Source organism: Coturnix japonica, chromosome 5, assembly GCF_054131305.1.
Source record: "Coturnix japonica strain WE chromosome 5, WE-NBRP24, whole genome shotgun sequence".
Classification (NCBI taxonomy): Eukaryota; Metazoa; Chordata; class Aves; order Galliformes; family Phasianidae; genus Coturnix; species Coturnix japonica.
The window spans coordinates 54,776,599-54,788,514 of NC_140667.1; the positions used below are offsets into that span (position 1 = coordinate 54,776,599).

General features: G+C 51.0%; 1 protein-coding gene and 1 long non-coding RNA gene across 4 annotated transcripts; one reads left to right on the forward strand and one right to left on the reverse strand.

Annotated features, from left to right (window-relative positions):
• Positions 1 to 21: 21 nt before the first annotated feature.
• Positions 22 to 11,720, forward strand: KLHDC2 (kelch domain containing 2). Of its 3 annotated transcripts, none has more exons than XM_085549712.1 (14): positions 22 to 278; positions 1,125 to 1,292; positions 2,730 to 2,809; positions 3,804 to 3,921; positions 5,062 to 5,177; positions 6,421 to 6,502; positions 6,599 to 6,682; positions 7,535 to 7,615; positions 7,692 to 7,750; positions 8,072 to 8,181; positions 8,909 to 8,981; positions 9,523 to 9,610; positions 10,524 to 10,576; positions 10,816 to 11,720. In XM_085549712.1, the coding sequence occupies exons 2-14, from the start codon at positions 1,137 to 1,139 to the stop codon at positions 10,937 to 10,939; spliced, it is 1,224 nt and encodes a 407-aa protein (XP_085405838.1). In that variant the 5' UTR covers positions 22 to 278; positions 1,125 to 1,136; the 3' UTR covers positions 10,940 to 11,720. The 3 variants fall into 3 exon arrangements, with proteins under 3 accessions (XP_085405838.1, XP_015721438.1, XP_085405839.1); XM_015865952.3 differs by having other exon boundaries at positions 22 to 73; XM_085549713.1 differs by lacking the exon at positions 2,730 to 2,809.
• Positions 7,773 to 10,900, reverse strand: LOC146760859 (uncharacterized). The gene is made up of 2 exons (XR_014946859.1): positions 10,767 to 10,900; positions 7,773 to 7,990 (listed from the first exon to the last, which is right to left on the reverse strand). It is a non-coding gene; the product is annotated as an uncharacterized LOC146760859 (long non-coding RNA).
• Positions 11,721 to 11,916: the final 196 nt, after the last annotated feature.

The following is an 11,916-nucleotide window of genomic DNA, read 5'->3' on the forward strand; positions in this document are numbered from 1 at the left end:
GCGGAGCTGCGCCTGCGCGGTGCGGCCGGAAGTGCGGCCCGGCGGTTGTTGGTGCTGCGCGGAGGCCGCGGAGGTGAGAGCGGGGAGCGGCTGGGACGGGACGGGACGTACGGGAGGACGGCACCGGGACCGCTGTGCTGCATAGGGCCGGGCAGTGTGCTGCATAGGGCCCAACGTTGTGCCGCATAGGGCCGGGCAGTGTGCTGCATAGGGCCCAGCGCTGCGGGGCCGCGGGAGTCGCCTCGGAGCCGCTCGATGGCTGCAGGCCGTTGTGTGTGGTGTGTTGTGGTGCGCACATAGCGCTGGTGGCGGTGCGGGTGTGGTGGTTGTGAGGCGGTGGGGCAGGCTGTTCAAGGTGTAATTACCGGCTCTGAGTTGCGCCCCGGGCTCGGGGCGGTGCCGCTGGCCGTGGCGGTTCGTGTTGCGGTCGCTGTCAGCCCGTGGTGGCGGTGGCAGCTCCGTGCCCTCACTAAGGGCCTTTCCCCGCCCGCTCTCAGCCCCGCTGCTCCACTGCCCGGTGCCGTGCCCGGGGCTGGCAGCTCCCGACCCGCCCTGGGCTCCTCCCGGGCCCTGTCGGTCGGTCTGTGGCTCCCGTCGCGCTGTGATGGGCCCCGCTTTGTGCTGCGCTGTAGGTTTGGTGCCGCATGAAGCAGCACGGGTGGTTCTGGGGGAGGAGGCCTGACTTTGGGGGCCCGAAATGGTGACACCCCACCTCCCTGTGCAGCCCGTCACAGCACCTCACTGCTCTGAGAAACTGCATTTCTTAACATCCATCCTGACCTCCCTGACACAGCTTGAGGCTGTCACCTCTTGTGCTGTCACCGTTATCAGGGAACCCTCACCCCACCCCACCTCACCTCCAGCTCCTGTCTGGGAGCTGTTGAGAGCAATGAGGGCTCAGCTGAGCTCCTCCACACTCAGCAGTCCTGGTTCCCTCAGCCACTCCCTGTGAGACATGTCCTCCAGGCCCCTCACAGCTCTGTTGTCCTTCTGAAACTTTCCTGAGTGATGTGAAAGCTTCTTTCACTGAAACATCATTCAGAAATACAACAGCTTGTGGTCTGTCCTCTTTATTTTTGCTCTGGCTCTTTACCTTGATGGTTTTTGAAACTTATTCTGTGTAGCACCAGATCAAAATGGCTGACGATAATGAAGACCTGCAGGCAGATGAAGAGCTCCCAGCTCCAGCTGAGGACGGCTTTGAGCAGCTGGAGAACGACAGCCCTGCAGAGCGCAGCGGGCACGTGGCCGTCACTGATGGGCGCTGCATGTACGTCTGGGGAGGATACAAGGTACGCTCTGCTCTGTGCTCCCCTCCCTGTCACACGTGGTGCTGGTCACTGTGTGCTTTATGTTTGGACGTGGCTCTGCAGGCATTTGAGGCCAGGCTGGATGTGGCTCTGGACAGCCTGGGCTGCTGGTTGGTGACCCTGCACACAGCAGGGGGTTGAAACCAGATGATCATTGTGGTCCTTTTCAAGCCAGGCCATTCTGTGATCCCTCCTCTAAAAGACAAAAGCTCTAGTTATAAGAGTAGAACATATGATCTGCTATGAAGTGTGCTCCCTGCAAGTGGTGCTTTTTATTACACCATTGTCAGCACAACTGTCTGTTGCACGTTACCTGTCACAAGATGGTTATTTAACATGTTGATGTGCATGGCAAGTGCAACCAAACCATTCTGCAGTTTAAAGACATAGAGATTTTGGAAAGGGTCCAGAGGAGGGCCACGAAGATGATCAGGGGGCTGGAGCACCTCCCCTATGAGGACAGGCTGAGGGAGTTGGGTTTGTTCAGCCTGGAGAAGAGAAGGTTGCGGGGTGACCTCATTGCAGCCTTTCAATACCTGAAGGGAACTTACTCCCAGGAGGGGAGTAAACTCTTGGAAAGGGCTGACAATAGCAGGACACGGGGAAATGGTTTTAAGTTAAAAGAGGGAAGATTTAGGTTGGATGTTAGGGGGAAGTTCTTCACTAGGAGAGTGGTTAGGCCCTGGAACAGGCTGCCCAGGGAGGTTGTGGATGCCCCGTCCTTGGAGGTGTTCAAGACCAGGTTGGACGGGGCCCTGGGCAACCTGATCTAGTAAAGGTGTATGTTTGGTGGCCCTGCCAGGCAGGGGGGTTGGAACTACATGATTCTTGAGGTCCCTTCCAACCTGGGTCATTCTGTGATTCTGTGTGCAGTTTCAACAGGAATGAAAATCAATCATTTTTCATTTGGCAGCAGATTCAGTGAGTGAAATGTAGCTCAAGACAAAGCTTTGGTGTATTACCATCCCTGGAGGTGCCCAAGGCCGTGGCTGGGCTCTGGGCAGCCTGAGCTGGGGGGCAGCCGGCCCACAGCAGGTGTAGGGCTGGGGGCTGTGTGGTCCCTTCCAACCCAACTGTGCTGTGGTTCTGTGATTATTCTGTTGGTGTCATGGGAATGGGAATTACAAAGAATGCTTTGGCTCCTTTGTGCACCCACAGCTACCATGCCTGGCATATGAACAAAGGGTTTAGCTTTGGTGTATCCCAGCCTGCAGCCCTGCAGGGAGTTTGGTCCCCAGCTGAAACAGTAACAAGGTCCAAGCTGCTGTGTGCTGGCAGGAGGTACAGGAGTGCAGGAGGTACAGGAGTGCAGCAGGCACCGCTCCTGTTGTAAGTGCACGTTGGGTCCCTGAGGGGTTGTAAACATTCAGGGCAGCCTGTAATTCAAGCATCCTTTTTCTTTTCCGATCTGTTCTGCAGAATGCCCAAGTTAGGGGATTTTATGACTTCTATCTGCCTAGAGATGAAATATGGATCTACAACATGGAAACTGGAAGATGGTACAGTAAATAATTAACTTTTTTTGTTTTATTGGATAAAAAAAAAGTCTTAAATTGGTACCATGACCACACTGAGGGTCTGTGGACAGAAGGGGACCTCGCTGACTTCTTTATTCCCTCCTATTCTAGTGTTCCTTACGTGTGTACAATACTTCCAAAGTTGTTATTTTGTGGGTTTTTTTTTTCCATGTGATAAACAAAGTTTCACAGTGAGGTGAAGTGGGAGGTGGAGCTCAGGGAGGCAGAACAGGCAAATGTCAGCATCAGCATGGGGTGTTGTGGGGTGTCTGGTGACAGCACCTGAACACTGAATTTATACCATGTGCTGGTGAAGAAAGCATTGTGGGCACCTTCTGTGCTTTATTCCTTGTCCTTTTTGTTAAATATTTGTGCTGTCAGTGAAACTGCTGCGTCTTCTAAGACCAGTAGGGGCCATAAAGTTGAGTGGAGCTGCATGCCTGAAAGCACAGGAGAAGGGAACACGCTGCTCTGATGCTGAAGCTGGCTGGGGCCATGTTGTGCTGTGAAGCTCCATCTCCTCAGTGCGTAGCAGAAAATGCAACTTCAGCACTTCTTGCAGCTGTCAGAGTGGTTTGGGGCAGCCTTAAGCGTGGAGCGGAAGCGTATCTTTGTGTTTGTGTGTTTACAAGCATTAAAGAAAAACAGCAGCAAAATCAAACCAGCAGTTTAGACGGGTGCAGCCTTTTTGTCTGGAAATCTTCTGGGGTATGGAATGGGAAAAGCACCCTGACCTCCTGCACTGGGCAGACAGGATTCCTCCCCCACAAACCATGTGATAGTTAATCTGTCTTTTCCCCACCCTGCCTCCCCATAGTGCCTGCCTGGTGCTGTAAACTGTTCAGCCTGTGCAGGTCTGAAAAACTCAGTGATCTGTCACAGATACAGATGTAATGGTGGTGGTACGGATTTCCACCCCCAACAAAATCATTGCTGTTTGTTTTGGTAAATATAATGTTTTTATCTGTGCTTGCAGGAAGAAGAGTAAAACAGAGGGAGATGTTCCACCCTCCATGTCCGGAAGTTGTGCTGTGTGTGTAGACAGGGTGGTGTACCTGTTTGGAGGACACCATGCACGTGGCAACACAAACAAGGTCAGTAATCACTGGGAGAGTGGTGAGGCCCTGGAACAGGCTGCCCAGGGAGGTTGTGGATGCCCCGTCCTTGGAGGTGTTCAAGACCAGGTTGGACGGGGCCCTGGGCAACCTGATCTAGTAAAGGTGTATGTTTGGTGGCCCTGCCAGGCAGGGGGTTGGAACTACATGATCCTTGAGGTCCCTTCCAACCCGGGTCATTCTGTGATTCTGTAATTTAGTAAACCCTTTTCTCACACATAAGTTACTCATCGTTGGCTTTTGGTCCCATTCTGTGCAGAGTTTTCAGTTAATTAAAATGGATCCATAGAAGGAAATGTATCACCTTAGCAAATCACAACAGCATTTTCTTCTGAATAGCTGGACAGATTGGAAATTGTTTCAGAGCCTGAATGTTAATAATGGGATCCTGAGCGTGGATCCAGGCACTGTGTGCTCCTGCTGGCAAGCAGATAACAGCCTTTGTGCCCCATCAGCAGCTTCCTCAGGTGCAAACTAATTGAAGCCACGTTTCTGTGCTTGCCTGAGAGATCTTGACTAACAAAATATGGTGCTTCCCATGTTAATGTCTTTATTCCCCATTCGGGTGATGAGCTGGCACACTTTTATCCAGTGCGTTAGTTCTCTGCAGCAGGTCAGATAATCTTGAGGTTGGCCTCCAGCTCTGCACCATTACTCTCTGGCAGCTTTTTAGCACAGAGAAGCACCGTGACCTGTTGCTCTGGAGCAGCTCACCCTGTACATTGTATTGTGCCGGTGCTTCCAAATTTGCTTCTTTGAAAGGTGGAAATGTCCAGAGGTCACTGAATTAATAGCAGGAGATGTTGTGCAAATGCTTTAAGAACACAGACAGTTGGGACACTGTGCACACCTTCATTTGGTTCCATTGTAGCTTCTGGATGGTCCCACTCTATGTGCGTGGTCCTGGTACTTCTGTAAAAGGATGTTTGGGGTCTGAGTCTGCAGGAAGATCTTTGGATCCACAGTTCATTCCAGATGTTGTCAGTGCTCTGTGCAGTGAGAGAACTCACGTAGTGTTTCTGTACCAATCTGTGCTAGTTACAGGTTGTAGTAACATCAGTCAGATGTGAGCTTTAAGTTTAACTGTTTGGGTAAAAGAAATCTTCTTATTTTCTACAGTTCTACATGTTAAATTCCAGATCCACGGACAAAGTGCTGCAGTGGGTCAGAGTGGAGTGTCAGGGGGTCCCCCCTTCATCAAAGGACAAACTCGGCGTGTGGGTTTACAAAAACAAGTAAGGCTCCAGCAACAAAGCACAGCAGTCCTTGATCCTTGTGTGTGTGTCTGTGTGCGTGTGTGTGTGTGTGCTTTCCATCACTCCCAGCCTTGTTGCTGTGTCTTTTTATTTGACCAAGAGCTGCAGCAGGACTCCTTGCCTGCAGCACAGACGTGCTTTGGGAAGATGCCGGGTTTGTTCCCCAGCCTTTTACATCTGCTCCATCCTTTAGCTGTTGCCAAATGAAAAACCCAACTCCTAGTCTGGGTGTGTGTAAGGCACCAAGTATCCACATGTGTCACAATGCAAGGAGTGGGCTCCTCACACGCTGATCTTCCGCGGTGCCTTCTCGGTCTGTTGTTCTAAGGGAGGGTTGCTTCTATCCGTGTCCTTGGTCAGGACAGAGAAGCCTGTCCTGGGATTCCCATTACACACAACGTGTAATCTGTTGGTCCCATCTTGGGGAACAGCTTGTGTGTCTTTGATGGTTTGAGAGCAGGAAGGCATTTTAATTAGAAATACCCTTATATTGCTTTTTCAGCAATGCATGTTCTTAACGCTGCCTGTTTTGTGCTGGTTGCATTTGCTGTGGGATTCACTGCAGGGAAAGAAAAGCTTGCAGAGTGCCCACGGTGTTACTTTCCAGATTCCAGGCATGGAGAGGGGGTTCACTGGTAGCTTTGCAGGACTCGAGTTGTGGCAGTGGAGTTTTGTTGGCTGTGTAGGTTGTTTTCTGTTTCTTCATTAAGACCTTCTGGCAAAAGCACAGCAGGCACTTGAGCTCTCCCTTCAGCTCTCTCCTCTCTGGTGGCTTCTCTCCTCACCCACACGCTGTGTACGTTCCATGGCTTCTCACAGGACTGTCTGAATCTTTGGGGATTGGGGAAGTTGAGCAGCTTGGAAAGGGCAGAGGCAGGAAGCTTCAGATGTGGGCACCCACAGTTCTGTGTGAGGGCCCTGACAGGGAAGGCTGGAGCACGGGGAGCAGGAGCAGGGCTGGCAGCTTTGTTTGTGGAACAGCTGCAAAGCTCAGCAGCCTGGGGCCTGGGAAACACCTATAGAGGGATTCTGTGTGGGCCGTGGGGTTGGTTGGGCAAGAAACGGGGCCCCACGCCTGGAAAACTTGCACTGTTGATGTTTTGGAAATAATGAAATCAAAGGTGCTTCCCTGAGTTCAGTCTGAGCCCAGCCCTCACACAGCTTTAATCTGTAGAGAGAAATGTGACATTTCTAACAGTTGTTGTTGCATGGTTTGTTTCAGGCTGATCTTTTTTGGAGGTTATGGTTATTTTCCTGAAGGGAAACAACGAGGAACTTTTGAATTTGATGAGACCTCGTTTTGGGTAAGCAGACCTGGCTCACCTTGGAGCTGTTCCTGTTGACTCCTGATGGTTCATTGCTGCTTACTAAAACCTGCTTCTCTGTAAATGTTTTTAAAGAACTCAGGTCTTCCCAGAGGGTGGAATGACCACGTGCATGTTCTGGACACTGAAACATTTACTTGGAGCCAGCCTATAACTACGGTAATTCCTGCTCTTACAGCAGTTAAAGTTACAGCTCTTCAGAAATTCGTGCCCTATCTCTTTTAGCAGCTGGTGAAATCAAACGTGACTCTGCCAGGCCTGAATTCACTGCTGAAATCTCAGTTAGATCAGGTTGCTGATGAAAGAAATTCTTCCTATCCTCTGTGCCTCTACCTGGTGCATCTTGAGGCTGATAACAGATGCTGGTTTACATTGTTTATGTGGCTTCTCCCTCCTCCCCAAAAGCCAGAGCTTGCCTGTTCTTTGTTCTCTCTCTCTTAATCATTTTTCCCACTGAGTTGCTTTCTTTCATGCTTCATTGGCCTTGTTCTTAAGGGGAGCTCAGGGAAACAAAGTTCATGGTTTCCTGTCATCCTCACTGCACATGGCAGCTCCTTGTGGGTCACTTGGCTGCTGGATCCTTGCCAAAACAAAAAGCTCTGCAATTGCAAATGGGCCCCTTTTAAAGTGTCCCAGCAGTATTTGGGAACAGGCAAATGGAGTGAGACAAGTAACTCCTTGCTGAAATTACTGAGGATTTGCTTTGTCTTAATACCCATCTTGGATATTTCACAGTAGCTCAAGAAAAATCCTGCCTGACATTCATTATATCATTACCTTGTTTACAGTCTGAGGTTCTGCCTCACGCTTTTCTGCCCACAGAACAACTTTTCACCCCCTGCTCCATGGTGACCTTAAGTCTGACCGTAGCTCAGCCCCTGGTCTCCTTGGCTGGCTGCTTTGTGGGGCTGGAATGCCTTGCTGACCGCGAGGGGTTTCTGTTGGAATGAGGTTTCATTTGTTAACGTATCTGATAAACATCCCTTCTAATTTCAAGTTTTCTATTCCCAGGGTAAAACTCCATCACCACGAGCAGCTCACGCGTGTGCTACGGTGGGGAACAGAGGCTTCGTGTTTGGGGGCAGATACAGAGTAAGTCACAGCCCCACTGAGCGCTGTGCTACCAAAACCTGCTGGAGCGCTTCAACCACGCTCTGCTTTGTTGTAGGAGTCCCGAATGAACGACCTTTACTATCTGAACTTGGATACGTGGGAGTGGAATGAAATGTAGGTACTAAAACTCCAGTTCTTTGGTGTGGGAGGCAGTATAAAGGTGTCATCTTTATTCATGTCTAGTCAGTCCAGTGGAGCTTAGTAAACTGCAGTTGGTGAGCAGACACAAGTAGGATTATCTCCCTGGTTTTTGCCAGCAGGGTTTTTCAAGTCCTCTTAGGAACAGAACTTTTCACTTTAGACACAGTAAAAACTTGCTGTTGGGTTGTGACTGAAGTCACGTGGTTCAGAGACCTGAAAAATAAGGAGCAGAAAAGAGCAGTGCTGTTTTGCTGTTGCATATTGGTGATTCATGGTGCTTTTATTCAAACACAGACTGGCACAAGGTGTCTGCCCCGTGGGCCGCTCCTGGCATTCACTAACACCCATTTCCTCAGATCATCTCTTTCTCTTTGGAGGATTCACCACTGACAAGCAGCCATTAAGTAAGTCATCCCAAAAGGATTTTGTCTGTGTGTTCTTAAATAGGAGCTTGAGCTACTGCCTTGTCACCATAAGGTCTTTGTACATTCCTTCCAAGTCCTGTGATCCAATTCCTTGTGGCCAACAGCTGAGCTGACAGAGTAGGAGTCACTGAGTGTGTGCAGACAGTGCTATTTACAGAGCTTGGGCTGCTCTGAAAACAGCACATTCAAATTGCAGTTAGTGACAGCTTTGCATTTCTCCATCTTTCCTCCTATTAAAGTGATGTTTTCAGACAGGCGGCCCAAAGCTTCACAGCATGCCCTGGGTCACAAAGGCCCATAGTGCTCATCCAGCTCCAACCCCCTGCTGTGTGCAGGGTCACCAACCAGCAGCCCAGGCTGCCCAGAGCCACATCCAGCCTGGCCTTGAATGCCTGCAGGGATGGGGCATCCACAGCCTCCTTGGGCAACCTGTTCCAGTGCGTCACCACCCTCTGGGGGAAAAACTTCCTCCTAAGATCCAACCTCAACCTCCCCTGTCTCAGTTTCAAACCATTCCCCCTTGTCCTGTCACTGCCCACCCTCACAAACAGCCATTTCCCTCAGCTTCGCAGGGTTTGTTTTGAAAAGCTTGACTTATTTATGAACAACGATGCACTGTATTATAGCAGAGTGCACATTTACTGCAGCAAACATGACAGAACTAAAGGAATCCTTTTATTTTATTTGGGGTTTTGCTTGTTTTCAGGTGATGCTTGGATTTATTGTATCAGCAAGAATGAGTGGGTGCAGTTTGAGCACAACTACTCTGAAAAACCCAGGTATGGTGAACATTTCCTTGGCAACTTAGCAAAGAAAAAAGAGTGAGGGGGGGGCTCTTGATGGTGGCAGTGAGGGAGGATGGACATCCCTCCTCACACTGCTTGTGTTTCCTAACAGCACCATACCCTGTGTTAGCAATTCCTACCCCACAAGCACCAATGTGCCAGGGGGGAAGGGGGGGTGCAGGCGGGGAGGCGGTGTGCAGCTCAGTGCTTTGTGAGGCAGCAGGAATCAGAGATTTGGGGCTGACGGGGCCCTGAGCTGTGTGTGCCAGCACAGGAGCTGGCTGGAGCCAGTGTGTCCCTGCTGCGCCACAAACACAACTTCTCATTGTCCTCGCTCAGGGCTGCCCCTGTGCTCACTCAGGGTGTTTTTGTGTTCCATAAAGACCTACTGAGTAAATTAGAGGTGATGGCCAGCAATTTAAAAAGCATTAAAGCAGTTGTGATGCACGTGTATGGCATTGTAAACACCCATGTCATGTGAGCCGTGACCCACCATGTCTGGAAAAGATGTTTGAATGCTGCCTTCTGTTTGCAGGCTGTGGCACACGGCTTGTGCAAGTGAAGAGGGAGAGGTGATCGTCTTTGGGGGCTGTGCCAACAACTTGCTCGCCCATTCCAAAGCTGTAAGTTTATCCCCAGCTTTGCTTTTCTTCTTGCACAGCCCTGCCCTGCCCGCAGGGGCTGCAGTTCCTCAGCACTGCAGCAAACATGAAATGCTTCTCATCAGCGCTGCAGCTCAGAACTGGCAGACACACAAACAAAGCTCTAAGGGGAGTTGTGCTGCTTCACTGTTTAAACAAACGGGGCTTGTTTCCCTCCTGGCCTTGTTCCACTTGGAGCTCTCATCTCCTGGCTCCTGCCGTAGCTTTGCCCATTGCTTCTCACCAGGTGAGCTCAGTGGGTCCCTCCCAAAGCGTTTCCTTCACTGTGGTGCCCTGCTGATGGCACACGGCACAGAGAAGGTTTCTGTAAGCCAGGGGAGGGAATATTATGGTCTTTTAAGTCCCCACGTGGCTGGAAAGTGACTGGGAACAAGCGTGGTTGTGCATTTTAATATAAGAACCAGTGGGCGTCAGGTGGAACCAGCAAGTGGCAAACAAGAGTGGTGCAACACAGTCACATCATCCTTTAAAACAGCAATAAAAACCAGCGTCTGCTGAGCCTGACGCAGTCCCTGTGCCCACAGGAGCTCAGTGCAGATCCCTGGAAGCTCCAGCAGCACCCACAGGGGTTGGGTTGCTGCTGCTCCCTTTGCTGAGCTGGGTGCTGGACATGGGCACTGATCCACCTGTGGTTCCCTTAGTGCCAACTGCAGGCACCACAGGGTTTGGTGGGCAGTTCTGAGTCCAGCTTATGTGCTGCCTTTAGTTCTGAGTCCAGCTTATGTGCTGCCTTTGTGACCTGCAGCCCCCATCCCTGTGCTGTGTCTGCCTTCCCCACCGGGGTCCCTCTGAGCTTTGCCTGGTTTCATTCTGCTGTCACTATGGGATCCACACAAACTGATCCTCTCTCTCTCTGCCCCCCTCCCACGTGCAGGCTCACAGTAATGAAATACTCGTGTTTTCTCTACAACCACGATCTCTTGTAAGGTAAGAAAGTTCCCATGACACAAAACTTGAACATTAAGCTGTGGGGTCCCCTTCTAAAGCAATGGTGCAGGCTTCGTGCCCATCCCAAATGCTTGAAGGCAATTTATTCCTCTGAAAGAGCAGGAACACCCACAGCTGGGTGGGGGGACAGAGTGAGATTCCATCCATGTGGCAGATGTTCTTAGCTCACCTTCAGGGCTCCATTGGTGCTGACAGCAGCTGTGTGTTCCCTGTCCCAGGCTGTGCCTCGAAGCCGTCATCTGCTTTAAGGAGATGTTGGCCAGCTCCTGGAATTGCCTCCCCAAGCATCTGCTGCACAGCGTCAATCAGCGCTTTGGAAGCAACAACACGTCTGGCTCCTGAGCCCTCTGTGCTCACAGCCCCGAGCAGCGCACGGATCAATTCTAAGGTGTAATCATTAATTGTACCACGTGTGGCAGACATGAAACCTGTATAGATGAAGTAGCTGTACTGTAGGTAGTCGCTTCCCGCCTTGAAGTTGCATGTGAATGGCCTAGAGAAAAACCTATTTTTGTGTAAAGATGTTTGCAATAAATGTATTTAATGCAAGCAGAGGTGGGTTTGTGCACCGTGAAGTACCTGTGAGGGCCAACCCTGAGCAGAACGAGGTGTGGAGACGTGGAAATAACGCAGCATGGAGCCCCACCTGGTGCTGTGGACGTCAGTGGCTGCACAGGAGACACTGCAGGCACGGGAAGGAGCAGCACAGCTTCAGTCTGGGCTGCAGGGAGCTGTGATGGCCGAGTCCTGCTTTAGTCTGCGCTGTTTGGGAGCTGCTTAACGTGCTTTGCCACAAAGCTCAGAGAAATGGGATCTGAAAATTGTATGTGACCCAAACTGCTCAACTTTAAACCTCCAGCTGTGGGAGCACCACGACTCTGCTTGGTCCTAGTTTGGTCTATGAAACTCTTCTATGTTGTGGAACTTCAATTGTGAACTGTAGCTGGCAGATATTCTGCCCTGAGCAGCAGCTGCAGAGCTCACCTGCAGCAGAACAGCCTGAGCCACAGAGCTCTGCCTGGTGGCGCCTGGTGCACAGAGCAGGCTGTGCTGCTGCTGGGAACGGCTCACATCTTGTTTAGTGACAGAAGTCAATAAACAGCTGACTTTAGGACATAACAAACCCTGCTCTGCCATGTGTGCACTCATTTCTTTTCTGAGCTTCAGGTGGGGGTTCAGTGAGTGCTTGTGGTGTGGGGAGAGTCTGGGAGCTGCAGCCTGTGCTGCTGAGCAGCTGCACGTGGACTCGTTGTGTGCCTGCTCCTTTGCAGGGTGGTGTTACACAGCACAGGGTTGTGCTGCTGGGAGCTGGGGAAGCA